The sequence below is a fragment of the Barbatula barbatula genome (assembly GCF_947034865.1).
Source record: "Barbatula barbatula genome assembly, chromosome: 22".
Taxonomy (NCBI): domain Eukaryota; kingdom Metazoa; phylum Chordata; class Actinopteri; order Cypriniformes; family Nemacheilidae; genus Barbatula; species Barbatula barbatula.
The window spans coordinates 4600995-4623799 of NC_136785.1; the positions used below are offsets into that span (position 1 = coordinate 4600995).

At 38.8% G+C, this 22805-nt stretch overlaps 1 protein-coding gene across 1 annotated transcript; it reads right to left on the minus strand.

The window, feature by feature from the left end:
* Nucleotides 1-20: 20 nt before the first annotated feature.
* Nucleotides 21-22196, minus strand: niban2a (niban apoptosis regulator 2a). Its single transcript, XM_079486176.1, has 14 exons — nt 21947-22196; nt 17451-17581; nt 15802-15930; nt 15529-15634; nt 15265-15432; nt 9250-9365; nt 5582-5686; nt 5143-5305; nt 4029-4216; nt 3776-3931; nt 3329-3442; nt 3092-3199; nt 2820-2931; nt 21-2337 (listed from the first exon to the last, which is right to left on the minus strand). The coding sequence occupies exons 1-14, from the start codon at nt 21999-22001 to the stop codon at nt 1442-1444; spliced, it is 2547 nt and encodes an 848-aa protein (XP_079342302.1). The 5' UTR covers nt 22002-22196; the 3' UTR covers nt 21-1441.
* Nucleotides 22197-22805: the final 609 nt, after the last annotated feature.

Below are 22805 nucleotides of genomic sequence, written 5' to 3' on the forward strand. Positions count from 1 at the left end.
AAACATGCAAATGTGCCATTAAGTTATCAAAAATATTTAATTACTATCGTGGGGTACTTTAAAGTCCCAGTGAAATTAAAAATTACAATGCCTGTCCGGGAAACCACCCCTAAGTAAAACATTTTAGGGTTCAAATGACAAAATAGATTTTAAATCTAACCTAACAAAAACACACAGATGTTTGTAGGAATCTAGTCTTTTTTATACTAACATATGAGTTTAGGCTTTTGTGTTTAAGGCATTTTATGTTTGAATAGATTTATACACACATACCATTTTAAAATAATTTGTCATTTATTAATCCACTGCCGCCATCCAAAGAAATGACAGGCTATAGAAAATAATATAACATTGGACACACACAAAATAAATAAAAGATATTACCAGTGAACTATATGTCTGTGGAGATAAAATATGTTTGGATAAATCAGCAGAAATGTTTAAAACATTTCAACATAAATGTCCATTAATAAATTGTCGAAAATCCCAGAGCACAGCTTTGCTCACCTGACCTGATGTTCAAATATTACAAGGTTCCTTACAAGGCGTTTCTGCTGTACTGCAAGGTTTTTTAGGCTTATAATGAAACCAACTAAAAGCTGTAATGACCCCAATCCTCTGACCTCAAACTCTACCTGCAGCCGAGTAGCAGAATTGTCATCCTCTCGATCGCTCACGACAATGCTGTAATGTCTGTGAGCACTAAACACACACTCATGCTTTGGAATGAAGTCATTTAGTTTTTTCTGTATTTCAAACCACAAGAAGTAATAAATACAGAATTTAAAAGCAATATTTAATTTATTATAATAAATGCATCTGCATAACCATATTGTAAGTGCTCAATTATGCTGCATTAATACATTAGTGTTTAAATATACTCCACAGAATAAAAAAACATAAAATATCGCTGTCATTTTCTGCAACTCGGAGAGCCTGTCTAATGCATAAAGCCAGTACGCATGACTACAAGGTGGAGTTTAGTTTTAAACATCTGCATTAGCGCAGGCATCTCCTCCTGACATAATACTAACCCCCTCGCAAAGGGATGCTGTGGCTATGTCACCTGTAACCAAATGTGAAGATTTGTGCTAAAACGTAGCTGAAAAGCACAGGAACAGAAAAACAACCGATGACAGTTCATATTGCGATATCTGCCACAAATAAGAATTAGTATGAGAGTCACGAGTTAAAAATACAAAGGCACAAGAGTTCATCTTATATATGATAGTATTCAATATATACACACAGGCATTGCACAATAACATCCCCAAACAAAACAATAAAATGATCATAAAATGTTAAGGAAAAACTAAAATATAACAAGTGTCTTTGCAGATGTCTTAGAGTCTATAACAAGTTTCAGCTCTGTGTGGTTTGCAAATCTCCCTCAAAGCATCTTGTGGTTGTCGATTTCTTTTCACGCTTTAGAAAAGCTAAATCAACAAACAGGCATTTCCGCTCCCTCCACCAGAGTTAACATCACCTGCTCTGTGTCCACTGTGATTGGCTGAGGCTCTCCTTCCTCTACGTTCTCATTGGCTGGAGATTGAAAGCCACTGTCATCGTGGTGATTTTGGCTGGAGTTGGAAGATGTTTGGGGGAATTCTCCATCAGAATCTTCCTGAACGGCGATCACGATCTGTTGAATGGCGCTCTCGATGTCAAGAACGGCTTGCTGGTCTTCTAAAAGGTCCGTGTCTGAACTTTGACCTGTCACTGCCACGTCTGATATTTCATCGTTTCCACTTAAATCTTTAGTAGGCGACTGCCTTGGCATAATTTCGGTTACCTTGGTGATATCCTTCTCTTCATCACCCTCCTCCAAAGGCAACACCCCATTGGTTAACTGTGAGTCATCTTCATCAGAAGCCGGTGCGACAACCTCTAGTACAGGGTTGATGAGATTACGGATTTGGTATATGCTGTCAGGAGACGCCGGGTCTGTTTTCAAGGTCCCACGTTCCTTCGGTTCTGGTTTTGGAGATTCTGGTTTTGGAGATTCTGGTTTTGGAGATTCTGGTTTTGGAGATTCTGGTTTCTCTGATGCCACATCTTGTCCCTCGTTTTCCTCTGGAATATTATCAACACCTGGCACTTCCAGACAAGACTCGTAGGGCAGTGGAGGCATTCCTTCCAGATGGATCATGGAGACTATCTGTTTGCGTCTCCTGTTGCCCCCTTCGCCTCCCTGCTTCTCGCCTTTAACCCCTCCAAACTGACCAGCCCAGTCGATGGTGTCATCTCCCAGCAGATGAAGGTTGAGGTCACTGTTGGTCAGAACCACGCTGTCCCTGTAAAGGTTGTGTCTTCTCTGGACGGCAGCCTCTTTTACAGCTGCACAGAAACACAGAGGAAGTAATGTCAAACGTCATTAGTTAATGAAATATACAAAAGTAAACAGTGTATCAACAGTACCAAAGTTAGGAATGTACCGTATTAGATACAAAAATATCAAACCAAGTGATGCTTTCTTTTTTTAATTCCTGAATTGTGTCATGCAATGACAATGTAGAAATATAGAAATCTTAATATTAAATAAAAATGTAAGGACCCATTATTTAAAGAACGTATTCACACCATTTTGAATGAAACATGTCTAATGATTAAACTGGGAAACATTTTAAAGCATTCGAATAAGGCACACCTTTTCAACTATCCTACACCCTAACTGAAGCGGTCTTCATACTTCCCCTAAAATGACCTTGAAACTAGTCTCCGTTTAAAAATAAGTTTAAAATGTTTTTTTTTGTCGCTACAAATGTTGCTTTGTTTACTAATGACACAACTCAAAATCACAAAGTGGAACACTGACTTACCCATCATGATATCTTTGGACACAGACTGGAGAACCACTTCCTCAAAGATGTTCTCTACTAGTATAAATCTAGAGAAGTCCTCAAAGATGAGCTCTTGGAATCGAGGCAAATCCTAGAGGTCACAGAAAAATTGTGATTTATGAAAGCCTGCACGATGGGCTAATACTACCGCGAAACACAAATGTAGGACAAGCTCACCTTTGGGGCAAAATGACAAAGTCAATCAAAATGAAAAATAAAGAACCTTCACATAAAGGCAAACATTTACTAACCTGTGAACAGGAAGGAGAGAGATGTTTTAGCATGTACGGTATGATGATCTGTAGCAGTGCCTCCCTAAAGAACTTCTTTCTCACCGAGCTGCTGTCATAGTCATATTTCTGTAGATATTAAAAGAATAAGTTATTAAGGTAACAAGTTAACAAATTCAGGCATCCGCACCACACAAGGGTGAATGGAGGTTTTATTTTTAGGGAACAACAGGTCTATAACACCACATCAGCACTCACTTTAAGCACTCGGTCCTGAGAGTGTTGGAGGGTCTTGCACAGATCTTCTCCACTCTGTTCCTCTACACTCTGATGCACCAGCTGTTCAAACGTGTGCACTGCATTGTCCATTTGCTACATCCATCAGAAGAAAGCCAATGTTTAAGATAAAAAAAGAGAATATTACTTGACCACGGGGTGGCGCTCTTTAACAACTGCAGCGAATGGTGTAACACACCGGTAACCCTCAACACACTTGTTTAATAACTGTTATTCATTCATGCTCTTGGCCTCATCGTTGAATCAATGCGGACAATCGTTTTTCCATTTTTGTGGCGCACAACTGGCACTCGTGAAATGAATGCAAGCTGGACAACTTTAAGCGCTGGTGCAAAGTACTGTGAAACTTCTCATTGTTAGATATTCCATTTCAAGAGAAGCTGTGTGTATGTATGGAAGGAGACGCACCTGTCTCATAAGGATTTGAGCTCTCTGGATGAACACAGACGGGCTGGAAATGTCAAATCTTTCCTGAAGCCCCTCCAGGTTCAACATCTCCATCTTCTCATAACAGCTCTGCATCTTCACAGGGTGAAAGGCCAGCATGGAAATCTTCTCCATTTGCTGGGAATGAGGAGGAGAGGTTACATTATATTAAAGTGTAAGCTTATAGGAGGTGAGTTTAATAATGCGCTTTTGAAAATGGATTTTCTGTCCTCACCTCTGCCACTTTCTCTTTGCTGCTGTCGTTCACTGTGTTCTTGGTGACCTCCACCAGCTCCTGGAAGAGGATGTCTCTCACTTCAGAGAATCCTCTGCTGGTGGGCTCCATGAGGGCCTCTAGAATGGAGTTGATGTAGGGCTGAACGTTGCTCCTCAGAAGGTGTTCAGCACGGGGCAACACCAAAGCTTCAAAAAGATGAGGAGAACGTCAGAGCAACACGAGTAAAACCATCTCATTACATGTGAAACATACGCTTCACACCATCACATGATTTGGTTGATATCTTTGTGGGCCAAACCTATTAAAGACATTCAGATCTATTTATTTCTCACTTACCTCGTGTCAATTTCAGTTTAATTATTCGTTCAACACACGTAGCACTTTAAAACTTAATTTAGCTTTTGATCGTTGTCACCGTTATGAACGCTGAAAGGCCGAATTAAAACCTATTATATAGTGAGTCAACGCACACAATGGCCCTGGTGTCTGCAAACAGGTGTTTCTGGGAAAGCACCTGTCGTGTGTGTCAAAACAAGTACTATTATTCAATAAGAATAAAGCAAATCTTCATCCCCACCCATTAGTGAATAGATGGAAATTTATAGAGATATAAATATACTGACAAACACATTGGGATCAGTACAGAAGCTGGCTGGGAGCCAGTGTAAGAGAGTTTGGGACTTTGGGTCTCCAGTCACTTGATATGTCATGTCAAGTGTAGTATCTTTTAAATGTATATATTTTTTTTTTATGCACGACATGTGTTTTTAAGGCTTCCATTTAATGTGCTGTCCAAAACCATGTTGGTAAATGTGAGATCTGCTAAAAAGGCTCAAATAAAGTAGGATTGATGACCAAGTGTTTTCATTTTATAGAAAGAAAGCTTAAAGATTAAAATAATTTAGTTATTAAATAAGAGAAGGAAAATAGCGCTGTAATTTGTGAGTCACATTAAGTCACACTCATAATAGTAGATTCATTCGATGATAAATCATTAGTATACTATAAAACAACATAAAAAGACTGTAATGTCTAAGACACCTACAGTAATTGATCTCTACACGTTTGCTCCGTGATCAGCGTTTTCCATTCGGTTTAGATCTGCTCTTACCGCGGATCTTTCCTGTAACATGCTCTTTGGATGTGATGATTTGGTCCATGTCGGTTCGCAGTGCAGCGTCCAGGCGGGGGCGCTCCACCTCACACGCCTGCACCAAAGCTTCATACTGCATTTGCGTCTGTGACCGCACCTGTCTGTACACTGCATCTGAGATCTGACGGAGTAAACCAGAAGCACAACTTCAAACTTATTTCTGAAGATAAGACACATACTTCTGCTCCTATTATTGATAATCAAGCGTCAACAATGATGTTTTTATAAGTTGTTTTTTTATGGGATGTGGGTCGATATGTCCTGTTCATAATAAATGAACGAGACAAATGAAATGAGTAACGTAATAACTTTATGAAATATTGATTCAATGTTTTGCAATATGTTATTTATTCTAGTTTAGTCAGCTTCAAGTTGAAATCGATGTATGAGAACTGACCAGCATCCAGTCCTTCTGTCTCTGCTGTAGTTTCCCTTTCAGACGTGGTGCAATCATAGTCCGCAGCTCCGGGTGCAGGGTCTCCATCACAAGGTTAGCAAGAATCTACACCCCAAGGAAAAGAAGCAAGATATGCATTACACACACAACACAAGCAAACACAAACAAGTAAAATCTTCTGAATCTGTGACGTTCAACATTTAATGTATCATTGGGATAATCATAATGATCAAATTCTGAGCATTTTATATGGGTCTTGCTTTAAACAATAAAAACCATCAAAGAAATTCTATAAAACAATTTCTAATTGCTCGCATTACAATACCAGTATGATCTATTAGATGTTTACCATTAAAACCATTACAAAATTGTGTAGTGTTCTGTGTCCTATCCCAGTGGGATTTAATCCCAGAAGTCAACACATTACCAGTTAAGACAATAAGGGACAACTATAGTTTCCATACAGCTCCCGTTATAACCATTAAATCCATTTCGATGATTGTTTCTATGGTTTCAGACTGCTTTATTAACTTACGTATTGTTTATGCATATCTCCTGTAACCATCACACACAACAGACTGCTAAAAATACCAGACGATTAAATCACACAAATAATAACACAATGTTTTAAATGTTGATATCCACAACACAGATGTCTGCTTTGTTCACAACCACTGCAGCGGGCAAAAACAGCAACTGGAGCAAAAACAAGCTTTGATGTGGGCAGTGTGTGTGTGTGTGTGTGTGTGTGTGTGTGGCAGAATTGACACGCAACCAAACACAATGCAGGTGTTTTCCATCTAAATATTAGGATGAGCACACACCTTCATGTTGCCTGAAATGAACCAATATGTTGGCTATTAAAGCGTTACGAAACCCAAAACAACATTTATTTAGATGTTAACAGAGTTGGTTGTGTTGCACATCACAGAAAACTATGTCAGCAACTGTAAGTTATTACACTTAGGACAGTTGTCGCTTTTGAAGAGATGGAGAAGTCTTATTTTAACTAGTACAGTTATACTTTAATTTTGTTAAAAAAAAGACTCCCCCACTCTTCATCTCACAGCGTTGATGCCCATCTACCGAGAGGTAGACAGTAGCTGAAAAGGGGAGGTTTAAAGGGTCATGAGGTCAGTGGGCGTTGCTTCTTTATGATCTACCTGTGATGCCGTGATGGTATTCTTGGGGCATTAATCAAACAGTACTAACTGAGAGTCGATCATCCGACAGACTTGACTGAACCTGAAAGGTTATTTGAAAGATGTGTACGTGAATGGTAGTGGATTTCCCAAGTTCCTCCGAAACTCATAAGCACGCAGTTTTCTGCCCATTCCATTGGACAATAAACCGTACAGCATCGTTCACACCCCACCAACTTTACCCTGTTTCCATAGCTACACAGGGGCCAGGTGGTCAGCAATGCCATTCAGACCCCTCATAGAAAAACGAAAAACAGACAGCCCACACCCAGCAGAAATAACAACCCACACGGCTGTTTCCAGACTGCCCGGAACACACTGTAACATATAAGCATAGACACGATGGAGCTCTCCGAAAGTAATGACCATGTGCCACACACCCAAACACAATCAATAACTTCTTTATTTCCAACGTTCAGCACTTTTCCCTGATGAGAGGTGTATGAACAGTGGCACACACACACACACACACACACACACACAAATACACAGAAAGCTCATTTATAGGATATATTTCTAGGGTGTGTTCAGAGTCTGACTTTTTTCAGACATTACTGCTTAAGGTCAAGTTCAATTCTGTGATAAAGGGACGGTTCACCCCGAAATAAACATTCTGTCATATACTCACCCTCGAGTTGTTCGAAATCTTTCTTTGTTCTGATGAACACAAAGAAAGATATTTGGAAGAATGCTACCATCCTAGAACTACCATATCAAAAGTGCTCCAGAACGGTTCGCTTTCCTACATTCCTCAATACATTTCTTTGTTCTGTTGAACACAAAATATATTTTAAGCTATTTTTTCTACTATGGTAGTCATTGAAGTCCAAGAACTGTTTGGTTACAAGCATTCTTCCAAATATCTTTCTCTCTGTTCATCAGAACAAAGACATTTATATAGATTTGGAAAATCTCGAGGGTAGTAAATGAAGACAGAATTTTTTGTCTACTATCTCTTAAGCTTGGATTCTATGCACAAAAATATTTTTGTTATTCAGTTGAGGAGTGTGAGGCCAGCCAGCTCATTTGAATGACTGCCTGTTTGCATTTTATTATTATCTGTGTGTGTGTGTGAGAAAGTGACAGAGATAGACATTCCGAAACGTAATGAAAGGTTATTACCAGCACATTTTGTCTAAAATATAACTCGCTCTTCTAATGACACACTCTCAGCTGCCTTTCTGACCTGCGGTTCAGACACTTCACCACACAGATGTTTAAATACAGAGACCAACACAACAATATACAGCACATGGGATATACAGTTTGTACGGTCTTAAAGTCATTGTCTGTGGAAAGTACCCGCAATGTATAAAAACAAAGGTGTGTGGAAATTGGACATCATTGACAAAAGTATGCATTTTTGAAAACGACAGAAGTCATTGCTCCTTTAAGAGTGACAGCCACACCGGAGCCAAAGTTTGGGGTCTTTCCCGCCGGTCTGGAAATGGGATAAAACTGTATTGAGGATGGAAGGAAACTCGAGGAGGAAACGGTCCAAAGAAAAGAGACGTACACAGTGATAAATGCGGTCTTAACTATTCCTTCTTCTCTTCTCTCTTTTCAGGGAGTCTCTGATAACTTCTCTGTTCCCAATCCCATCCATTCAAATCAAACCCGTAAAGCCTATTGTCCCCCTATGCACTAGATAGCACAAACAACCCTTTTAAAGCCATAGTCAACCAAAAATGAATTTATTATTTCATTTCGCTGTTATTTTTTTCTGTTGAAGAAAAAGTCAGTTTCTCCTGCAGAACACAAATGGAGATATTTGGAAAAGTGTTGGTAACCGAACAACGTCGGTACCCATTGACGTATTGGTTTTGTGCCCATACAATAGAGGTGAATGGGTACCTCTGCTGTTTAGTTACTAACATTCTTCAAAATATCTTCTTTTGTGTTCTACAGAGGAAAGAAAGCCATACAGGTTTGAATTACTCACTCTCTAGTTGTCTACATTTCTTGGTTTGGTTGAACTCAGAGAAATATATTGGGAAGAATGCTTGTAACCAAACAGTTCTTGGACCCCATTGACTACCATAGTAGAAAAAAATTACATTGTTAGTCAAAAGTGCCCAAGAGCTTTCATACATTCTTCAAAATATCTTTTGTGCTCAACAGAAGAAAAATAAATGAAGTAATTTTTCCTACTATGGTTGTCAATGGGGTACTGTTTGGTTACAAGGATTCTTCCAAATATCTTTCACTGAGTTCATCAGAAGAAATAAATACATTTATAGATTTGGAACAACTCGAAGGTGAGTAAATGATAACAGAATTTTGTTTGGGCGAACTATCCCTTTAAGATCACAAGATACACAAGTAGCAGCCAAGTCATAATCGCTCGGAAGATGTATTTTACATGCAAAGCAGCCAACGAACTGTTTTGAATTAAGAATGATCTAACTCTGACAGCTGTCAGGTGTCATTTAATTTCCCGAACAAACATGAAAGACCTTTACTGACCTGTGCCGGATTTCCACACATCATGTCCCAGGTGCCATAGTGACCCTTGGCCTGTTTGTACAGCCGAAGGGCGTCGGTGAACGCCGGCGTCGAGACCTTGCACTCTTCCGACAGTCCTGGAGAGTAAAGGAAAAGACACGTTCAAAAATTGATCGCAGTACAGCGGCTGACACAGAACAAAGATTTCGTCACGTTTTCACGTCTTTGCCGAAGGAAATAACATGGTGTAGACCTGGTGTAAGGTAACATACCACTTCATTATGTAAGATCTTTATACACCTCTGAAGTTATGTATATTATATTGCTTTTCTGTCAACAGATCCTACAAAATATTACACACAGCCCCTTTAAATTTACTCGTAGATAATAAAAACAGCAGTTTTGAATTTGAGAGACAAATAAGGATAGAATACACATGCCAGATTAAAAATCCAGCTTCATCTAGTAACTGATGGAATGTGTTTTCATTGTTTCTAGCTGGTTGAGCTATCCCTAAAGAAACTCAAAATATTAACCATTTTCTCTCACAAACATAGTGTTTCAGAAATGTGGCAATATATTTTATAAGGAACATGAAGACAAACATTTTTGTATTTGGAATAATGCACTAATGAATCATGCAAACAAGAATGTTTAATAAGCAAGTAAACACGGTCAATCAATATTGGTATATGTTGACTTTAAGTCAATGCTGCTTTTCCCAGCATCGGACAGAACGTCTGAAATGAGATCAGTTCAGTGAGAATCTGTGGAAACTATTGGCTCCATTCATTCAGACAGAGCATCAGAAACAAAACAAAAATGAAATGTTACATGAAAAGACCTTAATTACATTATAAAGATTGATTTTGGGGCGTTTTGCCTTTATTTGGACAGCTTATTTTTTTAGAGAGGACAGGAAGTGAAGTGGGCGAGAGAGAGGGGGTGGGATCGGGAAAGGACCTCGAACCGGGATTCGAATTCGGGTCGCCCAGAGCGCAACAGCGCTATATGTCGGAGCCCTAACCAAAGGGCCATCGGCTCCGACCTAAATGAAATTATAAAGCTGATAAAATGCCATGAAAGAAAATTCTTTGGGACCGAGATAACCCTTTGGGACATCTTTCTTGTTGTCTACAGGAAGTGTGTGTTCACAAACTACACAGACAGACATGGAAAGACAAACACACAGACGACAAGCTGCACAAACACTCACAAGACATGAGATGGTGACAGAGCGAACGTGTATGGGCGTCTCCGATTGGTCGTGTTTGAGCGACTCGCACAAAGACCGGAAGTCAGCAGGGAGAGATGGAGGCATGGAGTGTGTAAGAGTCGTCAGAGTGTCAAGAACAGGAAACCCACTCAGCGTTCATTTTCCAACAGAAAAACAGAGACTGAGAGAGAGAAGCATAAAATAACAAGCTTTTCTTGGCATAAGCCCCATGAGAAACACAAGTTGCATTTATCAGCAGTCTGCTAAGAGAAAGTCCATAGAGCTAAAACACAATAACCTCTAATCAGACTCACATCCCTGAAACACCAGAAATCTCACTAATAACAGCACCAGTCCGGTTTTAATCGTGTGTGCCTGATGCCGGGTGGAAAATAAGGCACTCCTTTATTTTAAGGTTGCGATCAGAGATCAGCTCTGGAAACTGGCAGGCCTGAGAAATTCTAACGTTAGCGTCTCGAGCAAAAATAGTACATATGGTAGAGTTTAGCGTGGGCCGCCGCTGGCACAGGACTGCACTGTGGTTAGCCGAGACTACTGGGATGGCTGGTTCCCAGGACTCCTCCACCACTTCTTCCTATTCTGGCTGAACACTCAAAAAAATAGGCGGGTTTCAAGAGAAATGTCTTTTCTGGGACTCGGTAAAAAAACATCACAAAACTAATTTATATCTAATTGTAGAGAAAACATGTTCATATCAAGCATGAAAAAGTGAACATTAAGTAACTAAAAAGACAAGAATTCTTATATATATATATATATAATCTCAAGAAAACAGATATACATATATATACATATATATACGTACATGTACGTACACGCACGCACGCGTGCACATATATATACGTACATATATATGTATATCACGCACACGCACACATATATATATATTTAATGCATGGCTCCTTTAAATGAAACTTTCTAAATACACAATGAAAGAAACACAACCACTGTACAGTATATGAAAGTTGATAAAGACAAATGGTTCTCGGCCACTATGACTATCATAGTATCAATCACCCCAATAAGAAAAATGACAATGGTAGTCAAAAGTGCCCCAGATCTGTTTGCTTTCCAACATTCTTCAAAATATATTTTATGTTCAAAAGAACAAAGAAATTAATAAAGCATTTTTTTCCAACTGTGGTTGTCAATGGTGGCCAAGAACTGTTTGGTTACAACAAGCATTTTCCCAAATATCTTCATCAGAAAAAAAAACATTTATACTAATTTGAGTAAATGATGACAGAATTCTCATTTTAGTTGAAATGTTCAGTTAGGGAAAGATGTTTAGAGTACACGAAGCTCTTCATTTCTTCGAAAAGGATCCATTTCAATTAAGTAAAATGTTCTGTTTGGTTGTGTATCGGAAAACACTCAAAGAATTTGAACTTTTGATACTTAAATTCCATTTACCACCTATACTTCTCACTTTAAACCGGTTCTTTTGCCATGCTTCTCTATACTATGGTGTCCACATGGGTGTGGTATGATTGTCAACCAACTCTTCCTGTTGCCAACGAAACAGTAAGACGATAACAAAACACTGACAATGACGAACCACCACAGACTGTCATAACGCTCACTTGAACATAATTACTAGATGAATAGAAACACAAGTGCTTGATGAACAAAAATTTTACGATAGTAAATTCTCTGTTGAATCACCAATGTTTCGACCTACCTATTGATATATCCGCTTTCTTAAAGGGACAGTTCGAGCAAAAATGAAATCATCACCCCCCACCCCTCTTGTCATTTCAAACCTTTATGACCATCTTCTGCAGAACACAAAAGATGATATTTTAAAGAATGTTGATAACTAAATGGACAAAAACCAATGCATGTCAATGGATACTGCCGTTGTTCAGTTAACAACATTCTTCAAAACATCCTTTGTGTTTTCCAGAAGAAAAAGTCATACAGGCTTAAAGTAAGTAAGGCGAGTAAATGATGACTGAATTTCCATTTTGTGGCGAATTATCACTTTAAATACAAAGTGATCCACTTAATACAAAATTAGCTCTTACAGAGCCTTACTTTTGTTGAAAATAGTAACTTTGTATTAGTATCTTTTGTATTATTGCTCCTTTATGACATATCGCTTATTGCTCCCTGAACTCTTTATATGTCGCTTTGGATAAAAGCGTCTGCTAAATGTAAATGTGTTATGCGGCTTGCTTTATCTCAGGTGAATGAAAGGCTCTTGTGTGTGTGTGTGTGATGTCGTATAATTCTCCTTGATCTTGCTCTATTGGGGTGATAAAAGCAGGCATGCGAGCACCTGCTGTAATACCACAGCTTTGCATGTGGTTGATGTTCTCACCGCTCCTGACTACCTCCAGTTAATGTCCTTTTCAAGCTTACATCCTTTTGAGAGCTCCACTTAATCCAGTTAGGGAAAATGGCAAAGGCAAAATAAATGACGAGAGAGAAATTATCTCGTCATTTCCTCACCCTCGAGGTGTTCCAAATCTGTATACATTTCTTTGTTCTGATAAACAACAGAGAAAGATATTTGGAAGAACGCCTGTAGTAACTCAACAGTTCTTGGCCACCATTGACTACCATAGTAGGTACCCAAAAACACATTCCAAGGTTGGCAGGTCTGTCTTGGGAATTTTTGAGTCCTATCAGTGTGACGGGAGAGGACACAGAGTTTGTTGGGAAATCATAACTTCTTGGAACTATCTGAAGGCTCCATGACTCACGTGACGCGTGAACATTTTGAATTGCCGTACTTTGAGGTCCAAATGTATACCAGCTACACAAAATGAGTACAGGTCTGCCTAGAGCTGTTTGCATTTATTACATTCTTCAAAATATCTTCTTTTGTGTTCAACAGAACAAAGGAATTTATAAAAGGAATTTTCCTACGGTAAAAACCTGTTTGTTTACAAGCATTCTTTCAAAGATATTTATCTTTGCTCATCAGAACAAAGAACTCTATACAGATTTGGAACATCTTGAGGGTGACAGAATTTACATTTTTGGGTGAAGTGTCCCTTTAATGAGTCTGTCTGTCCTATATGGTTCCTCAAAGGCGAGCAGGAAATTTCATCCCAATGTTTGTTGCAGTATATTGACCAGGAATAAAGTGCATTGCTACACGTTAATCGTAGATCAATATGCAAAACCGGTTAGGGAACCTGCTTATGATGTTTTGTTAAGATTTTCAAGTCAACATGCAAACAAAACTGACATATTTACTTAGTTCAAGTGTATGATTCATTAGTCTTAAAAAAAAAAAGGTAAACCGAATAGAAACTTGCATTTAGATTTGTCTTGGATAGATGTATTTTGATGTATAGAATCTAGCCCCGCTTTACATATTTTTTGTCTCTTGGAAGTTCAAATTTCATGTTGACCTTACATGGGGACAAAGTCTGAAGTTTTGCTTAGCTTCTTTAGGGACGTCCGTTGGGATTTTAAATGCATGTACTGTAGCATCTGGTTAAGAAGTGACTTGAAGGTCACACCATTAGGGGCGATTCACATTTCGCGTACACAAGTTTTTTTTTTTAAATAAAGACATGTGCGACGTGCATATTTTTCTAGGCACGTTGGCGCCGCATCGAGATGATAATAGTTCAACTTAACGGAGTGCCGCGCATGCACCACGGGTCATTTGACTAGTTTTAGACACACCTCCAAAAAGATCAATACCCGACTTAGGCGAGTTGGGAGGTCTGACTTTCCCCAATGTGGACAGATAGTTGATCAATTTAATTTATGAATCTACAGTCAAGCTGTACTTATTACTGGTTCACGCCTCAAAAGATACCCATCTAAATTGTCCCAAACAGACACAAAACATCAGATCCTTTACATCTGCATAAACTGCATGCTATCTAATTTCTGTCAATATAATTCATGATCCTCAGAGTCAGTAATTTACCGTCGTGTCTTGACAAGCCCAATCTCCACCGCCTCGGATCTACCCCAGGGCTTCATGGGTAGGTGTTGACATGTTGTTAGATGATGTTCTGTTAATACTTAACAACTTGCTTGATGTAGGAGCTATACTGTTCTGAAGCGTGTGAAATTCACATTTTTGCTTTAAAATACCATTTCTCATGCTTTTAAAATGTCAAACTGTTCAAAACGATGATGTTTCATTGCAACTGAATCTATTAAACCGTGTTAAAGGAATGTCAGTTATTCTTTAGAGGGATTGTATACAAAGAAAACTGTCGTCGCAAAGGTATTTTCATGACAATTGTGCACATTCCTAAGTGTTTAAGTGTTGCAGTTTGTTTGTATATTGAAAGATACATTTCTAAATAATTTAATAGTAGAGCATATTTAAAGTTCCTAAAAGACAATATGGTCATCAATTAAAAATGCCGTAATACACAACGAGCAGTAGTGTATAGCTTATAGGGACATTGAACATCAGGTGACAAGTGTCTTCCACACCTTAAAGTCATTTGAATGGCATTCCAGATAGCATGCTGTGACACAAACATTTTTCTCACACACACACACACACACATCCACACCCTGTGATTCAAAATATGTCAGTCTGAATCACTCGGTGATTCAAAATATGTCAGTGACACATAAGGCAGTAATTCAAGAGGGTGAATTATTGTATTCTGCAAAAAGGCATGCAAGGCATAATTTACTAGGAAATAAGACAAATACTGTGTAAGAGATGAATGAAGAGAAAGGTAGAGAAGAACATTAAGGGATCGGGGGGGATGCTATTAACACAAGATTAAACTCAAACCGGACATGTTTTAAGTGAAACGCACAAGTCGTTTGTTTAAAATCAGCTTTTTTTTGTGACCGTGACTCACCGTTGTTGGAGTGTCTCACACAATCCTCAAAGACGGCATGCCACTTCTTCTGTTCTTTCTCAGTCATGACGCAGAAGTAGTGATGGCGGGCGTACGGATGCCACAGGATGAGGGGATACTGTGTAGCACACTTCAGGAATTGGGCAGCGCCGGTTTTGGCCTTTTGATCTGAATCGTTTCAAATGCACAGGAGACACAAATGCTCAAACAACACCAAACCATTTTTGCAATCGGTTTTATATCCATTCACTAAAGATCTCTCACCACTTATGCTGTTGTTTAAGAGCTCCAAGTATTCCTCCATAGAGGTCAAGGCTCTATACCCGGCACAATTAATGACCACTTTGCTGTGGAGACCTCGATCATGTGCCTTCAGGATAATAAAAAACAGTTCAGAATCATAGCGTATGATAATAACAGCGCACTGAATATTTTGGACCAAACAAGCTAGCTCAAGAGAATACCAGGCATATTTTGCTTTTGTTTACGTTTAATTATCTGAGCCGGGGAATGTTTGTGTCAGCGGTTTACACTCACTGCCTTGCTGTCGTACAGGCTGATGTTATAGGTGTCGCCCACGTACAAAAACCGACTCCTCCATTTCTTGCTCTCCTCCAGATATATAAAAAGACCACCAGAGAAAATGCACTTGTTTTTCAGAGGGTCCTGCGGAGGAAAATACATTTCAAATGAATATGAAATCACAATCGCTTTAGGAGATGTATACGGTCTATAAATAAAAAATAAGTGGTACATTAAAGACATGCAGCTACTGTTGTGTCTCCAACCAAGCCCACAGCTTTGTGGTGTCTGATATTGTATTTATCATCAGTAAGTGTACAGGCTTTGAACACGGAAAATCGGTTCATCTCGAAAGATCAAATATAAATAAACAAACACTTATTTTTACATCCATCAGTCTTGGCTCACAACAATACTGGGACTTCAAAAGACAAAATAAAAATACTGGATCCCGTTGACTTCCACCGTATGAATGACATTCCACCACAAGAAATTCTTCTTGCACAGGAAAAAGTGTAATACAAGAAAAAAATGTGTGTTATGAGAGTGAATAAATGTGCTTTCATAAAATATATTATAGGCCTTTTTTATTGGACAGAATATTATGAGAGGACATCGAACTTTAGGGTGGAGAGAGGGGAACAGGACCGGCAAAGGACACTGCCCACTAGGTTATCGGCTCCGACTTAATAAATGTGCTTTTATACATTTTGTGTGGCCTATAATAATAATAATAATAATAAGGGGGGGATTATTTGTTTGGTTTGTCTAACTTTTAATATTTCTCACATACAGTTGTTCATTCATCAATTTCTGTCTTAACCCACAATGAATTTACATTGGACAGTAATTGAAGAGGGTGGTGCCGATTTACAGCCTTCTGAATTTCTAATAGGTGTCAAGAATAGACATGATTGAGATTTTGAGTACATTCCGAGTAGAATAACAGCTGTGATATTTTATGCAAATATTTAAAGACTTCCCAGTTGTCAATTTTTCTTTGACACAAATTTAATTCGGTCATACCGCAAACATGAAACTAAATGTGACCTAAATATCTTGCTAAATCTGTTCAAGTAATATTAACCACATGAAAATTCTTGAAATTCTAAAAATCATTTAAAGTCTCAAGAGGGATGTTTGTGCTATAGGACACCTCAACAGGGGACCCACTTATCTTATTTGACTTTATTAAAGATTATTGGTGATGACGTAAAATCCAGAGAGTCAGACAACTTGAACCCAAAGCCAAACATCAAGCCAGCCTCTTTGATTCTACACAGCGCCTGAGGTCTTTGTGTGCTGCATTGGTTAAATGTGTTTTCTACTGTCAGGCCTTCACTGCAGTTGTTTAACTTGTGTGAAATGAGCTGCACTTCCTCTTTGCTGAATCAATGGCGATAAGCAAAACCGCAGAGAGCCTTTAACATCAGGAGGGAAATGGAACAGTGGGAAGAAATAAAAAAAGAAACGCCGCCGTAAAAAGGATAGGGGTGAAGTCAAAGCCATAAAGGAGACCCACAAAGCCTTGAGAAACAAGATGAAATACAAGTTATATGTTAACAGACAGATAAAGGTGTAAAGAAATCCCCTTTCAATACTTGATTGTAAAGTTGACAACCGGGATCAAGAGGTGGATAAGAGGGAAATGTATGTTGATGTACCTTTCTGTGTAATAGTTGCGTCTGGGAGGTCCCGCCACCTTCAATCTCAAATCTCACGCTGTTGAACAGAGCCACAGCATACTGCTGCTCATAAATCGTGCCGAATTCCTTCATGATGGCTCTGGTGCGGGCTGGGTGGGAATAGAGATGTGGGAATGTTAGATTTGAAGTTGAACCACACAACAGAAAAGAAATTCACCTTATAGGTGATGGTTTTCGGTATTGGAGTGAAAACGGCAGTATAAACAAAATACTATTACTTCCATAAACCGGTTTAGTAAGTTTCAGTCTTATGATTGTAGCAATCAGACAAGATAACGAAAAGACACACACAACTGTAACCGGACCCAAACATTTTACTTGGCGTGAAATAAAGTGGAAAACTGTCTACTGCCAAGCCTCCCTCCTTGTGTGTGCGTTTTGGAGAAAGCGTTCAAAGTCTTAGTTTCCACATTCTGTTGACAATGTGGTCACCAGTATTCAATTACATCATCAACACTCATGCAGAAAAACGAGACAACCTTGACAACCTCGCTACCTCCATTCAGAAGCACTATGGGGTGCTTCTGAATGGAGGCCAGGCCTTGCTATGAGGGCGTTACGGTGTTTTGAGCAGGTACTAGTCAAGTCCAAACAGCCCGCCACCATGTGGTCTGTGGACATGTGTCAGGTCACTGCTTCAAAGCAAGTCTATGGGATTGTCCCCCGCATACCTCCCCCCTTTGCTTGATGATGAGAAAAGAAACAAAACCTGCTTCAAAGCTTCATGAAAAGTAGATGGTGCTATTAGGAATATGTGAAATAAATGGAGTGACATATGATAAGTGGCAATCACATTTGAATGCCACATTCAAAGCGTCTTGCGGTCTGGTTTAACAGCAAATGATATCCACCCATAAATGAAAATTCGGTCAAAATTTCTCTCACTTCGGAGTTGTTTCAAATGTGTATACATTTTTTTGTTCTGATGAACACAGAGCAAGATATTTGGAAGAATGCTTATAACCAAACAAATCTCAGCACCCATTGACTACCGTAGGAGGAAAAAAAAACAATAGTAGTCAAAAGTGCCCCAGAATTGTTTGCCGTCCTACATTGTTCAAAATGTCTTCATTTGTGTTCAACAGAACAAAAAAAGAATGATAAAGTAATTTTTCTGACTATGAGAGTCAATGAGTGTTGAGATGTGTTTGGTTATAAGCATTATTCCGAATATCTTTCTTGGTGTTCATCAAAAAGAAATGTATACACATTTGGAACAACTCGAAGGTGAGTAAATAATGACAGAATTTTCATTCATGAGTGCAGGGCTCCAGACTTCTTTACTGGGAGCACTGACTGCAATTTTTAGGAGCACAAGCAAAAATCTAGGGGTACACGTTATTTATCCTGCAAATGCAATTATTCAATTCTTTTCCCCAAAATAACTGTACTGCTGATGCTGACAAAAAAGTCACTTGATGACAGCTTTGTGAATCAGAGTCTGTTTATGTACTTGCTCAAGCATATTTTGAATTTGAACAGTTTTGAGGTTGTCGAAAAAAGTTACAGATAGCAGCTTTAGTAAATGCACAATTTACTCACTCTCGTACCATCCCAGATGTATGACTTTCATATAAAAATGCTGTCCCCTTTATGGCTTGAATGAATGCATATCTGTGAAAGCCTGAGGGTGCCTAAATATTCAGTATTTCCATTTCTTGGTGAATCATTTCTTTAAAGCCATATTAAAACATTTCATGATATACAGAATGACATTTAAACCATTATTCTCACAAATCAAACCACAGGTCTAAAACCATGGCATGAAACACATTAACATCAAACAGCTCTTAAAAACGCTTTGTTTTTGGATGAATACAGTAAATGGGTCATTTGAACACCATGTGTGGCGCTTTTATGACCTTGGAGCTTTGCAGCCTGGTCACTGTATACAGCCATTGTATGGATGAGAGTAAGAAAGTATTGCAGATTTGGGGTGAGACAGAAATTTCATTTTTGAGTGCTTCTATTAGATCAGAAGCGTCTTGTTACGGGATATTTTCACATGAAAAGCACGTTGTTGTGTTTGCACGAATGCAGCAGTCGATGCGTCTGTCAGGCGGCCCATTCTCTAGCAGACCCACTATTGTAATAAACTAGAAGAACTTGTAGACTCAGTTTGCTTTGTCTAAGCGCTCACTGTTCCGCTGTATCCGTTCCCACGTTTACTTGCAGAAACGGTTTCTTGATGCTCAATTGGCAACCTCCTACATATTGCGCAAAAACGAGGTCGGGATATGGAAACTTATCTTGCATCACATCTTAAGACGAAGAGGTAGAAAAACACAAGACACCTGTGCAAAGTAAAAATGACAAGGAAAGACAAACAGGTGTAGGGAGAACTAGATAAGGATGTAGTCGTTTTGTGTTTTATCTGACTAAGCAGTCATTTAATCATCCAGGAACTCTTTAAGGTGCTAAATACCAATCTCAAAGTACCATCAGTTCAGATATTTACCCATAATGCCTTTGAATGTTCCGACTATAATTGCACTATTCATTGCACCACCGAGAATAAAAAGCACAAAGCTGACCAATATCCTCCCACATGCACAGTCAGCAGATTAGTCAGCCTTTACTGTCCATAACAAGGAGGAAACAGAAGGGCAGACATAAGGGAGAGACGTACGGGCACACGAGGACATCTTGAGAAGACCTTGCCATCTACATAAAGACATGTCCATACCTGCTTTCACTCCCTTCAAGAACATCCTGCAGTCAAATAGCTCTCAAGGGAGGTCGAAAGATCTTGCGAGGAATTTCCTGCGTTCAAAACCGTCAACCTTCTGACCTCCTGTCCATCCACCACAACCATCCTCTTAACTGCTCCAGGCATCAGAATGCACATACACCCCCGCAGACTTATACGTAATAAAGACCATACACACAAATAATTTCAGAGCGAGGGTGGAACATGAGTTGCCATCTATCCTATCAGGGCTGAGTCACCAGACATGGTCAGAGTTTTTGGAGCTCAACACAATCCACCTGCGTTAATACTTTAAAAATGGTTCTGATATATCATGTCGGAATGAGATCACGGAAGACAAATCTCATGTTTTCAATGACAGACTGTGTATATAAACAAAGAAACCTGTATTTGGTAACCAGTCTCAACTTGTTCGAAGTGTGTGTTTTATGCACGGTTGTGATTATTTCAACTTTACAGTCACAGCTAAAAGTGACTTCTCTGACAGTCTGGTGGAACTTTCGTTTGTGTCGTCACATTCATTTTGAAATCATACATTTTATTTTCAACAACAGTACTCGGAGGGACACTTGGGCTGTATTTGTAAAGCCTTTTTATTTAGAGATCAATGATTGACACGAGGAGAAAAAAAGCCACAGCTCAAACAGTGTAACCACCGTTACGTCACAAAATATGGATTGGAAACATTTCATTTCCAACCTCGCTGCCTGCCAGCGCAGTTCCATTAATGTCTAGGTAAACTATAAAAGACAAAGCGAACATCACTGCAGGATCCCTAAAAATCACTAAAAACAGTAAGTTTCTTAAAAAGAATGACATTATTTCTCATCATGGCTAGAAGAGGAACAAATATAATGTTGTGCTTTTTTTAGTTCTCTAAAGCTGTCTGCGAAACCAGACTGAGGCCAAAACCTCAGTATTCTCAAAACAAGCCTCAATCTTGACATTAAATGAATCCATTAAGTTTACTGACAACTTTCGCTTTTAAATTAAAGCTACGGTTAAATGTCTAAAGATAACCTATGAAACAAGTGCATCTAACAAAAGAGGATTTTTGACAGAGGGATAAACACGCGTGTGAAACAATAATATTAAAAACAGCTGAATATAAAAAAGAACTTCACATTCCACTTAAACCAGCTCCTTTAAACCTGGGGACATGAGGTTTTGGGAGCATATACACAGAACTACCCATCATGTGAAAAACAATTCAAAGTTTCATTGCTCTTCTCGCAATTCTGCATTGGTACAAAGAAAAAAAAGGTGACCGATCGAACAGACATGATAAAAAAACAGGAAAATTATTTTTAAAAAACAAATACAAGCCGTTTTGAGAACTTACGAACGCTTGTGATGTAACTTTTGTATGAAATAAAACTGCTGAAGAGATTTGTTTTATTACAAATATCACTAATCTGCTAAATGACTACATGTAAATGTAATCCGTCACCTGTTTGCCATTAAAACCATTACAGTGCCTCTATGTCGTGTATTGGGCCTTATTCCAGTAACTTTAAACGGTGTATTTTGGGTTCCATCTGCTGGATAACACCCCGAGAACAGAACCCAACACGAGACCCGCCGAGACCAGTATAGCCATTAAAACCAATACAGCTCCCATTATAACCGTACAATACAATAAGTTTAAGTTAAAAGTTATTTTTTTCAAAAAGACTGTATCGTGAATCACTTTAATATACATGTAAGTTTAATAGTAGGCTACGTTAACATTCACGCGTCTCACCTGCGATCATCTCGCGCTTGCCCTCGTCCAAGTTGGTAGAAATCACATCACCCATGATGGCGAGATACTTGTGGATCACTATGGAAAGTTCTTCGAGATGTGAAACTAAGGAAACACTGTGTCGCGCTATAGAGAAATTCGTCCCTTGAGTCTTCCAAGAAAAAACATCCCCATTAGACCGGTTATATCTTCAGTGCGCTGTAAGACTCGCACAGCCTTTACGCGAGATTGTGCGCGACGCTTTGTGGGTGAGAAACACATCACTCGTCAAATCAGTGACGGGCAGAGGGTGTGGTTTAGACAGCACGACACACCCAACTTCTACCGCATCGGATATGATCTGGAAATTGATTAACTTACAATATTTTTAAAAAGAAGCAGTTGTTTCGAAACAGTGCGGCATAAATACACTTGTTTGTCGGTATGTTAAATTTGCGGAGATGAACGCAATCATTTCAGTGGTTGCCAATCTTTAACTTAGAGGATGAATTAAAGCTTTGTAGAGAACGTTGTGAATTTTGTTTTGTGCGCCATTTGTTTTTTGTTTCAAGCTCTTTCGCATAAACAAATTTCAACAATAAAAGCATGTAAAGTATACCTTCTCTTTATCACGGGGAAATATATAAAAAGGTAAATACATTTTAATAAATAAATAAACAATATACGATTGAGATAAAGCAATATAGTCATTTGAATATCATTTAATTGTTGCATGTATTTTTTAATTAACACATGCCTACCACAGGCAGTTTAAACGACACTTACAAAATTATTCCCTGTTTATTATAATACAATATAATACAAAAATCCCTATAACCATCATTTTATACCTATGAAAATTGTAAACGGATCTTGTTTC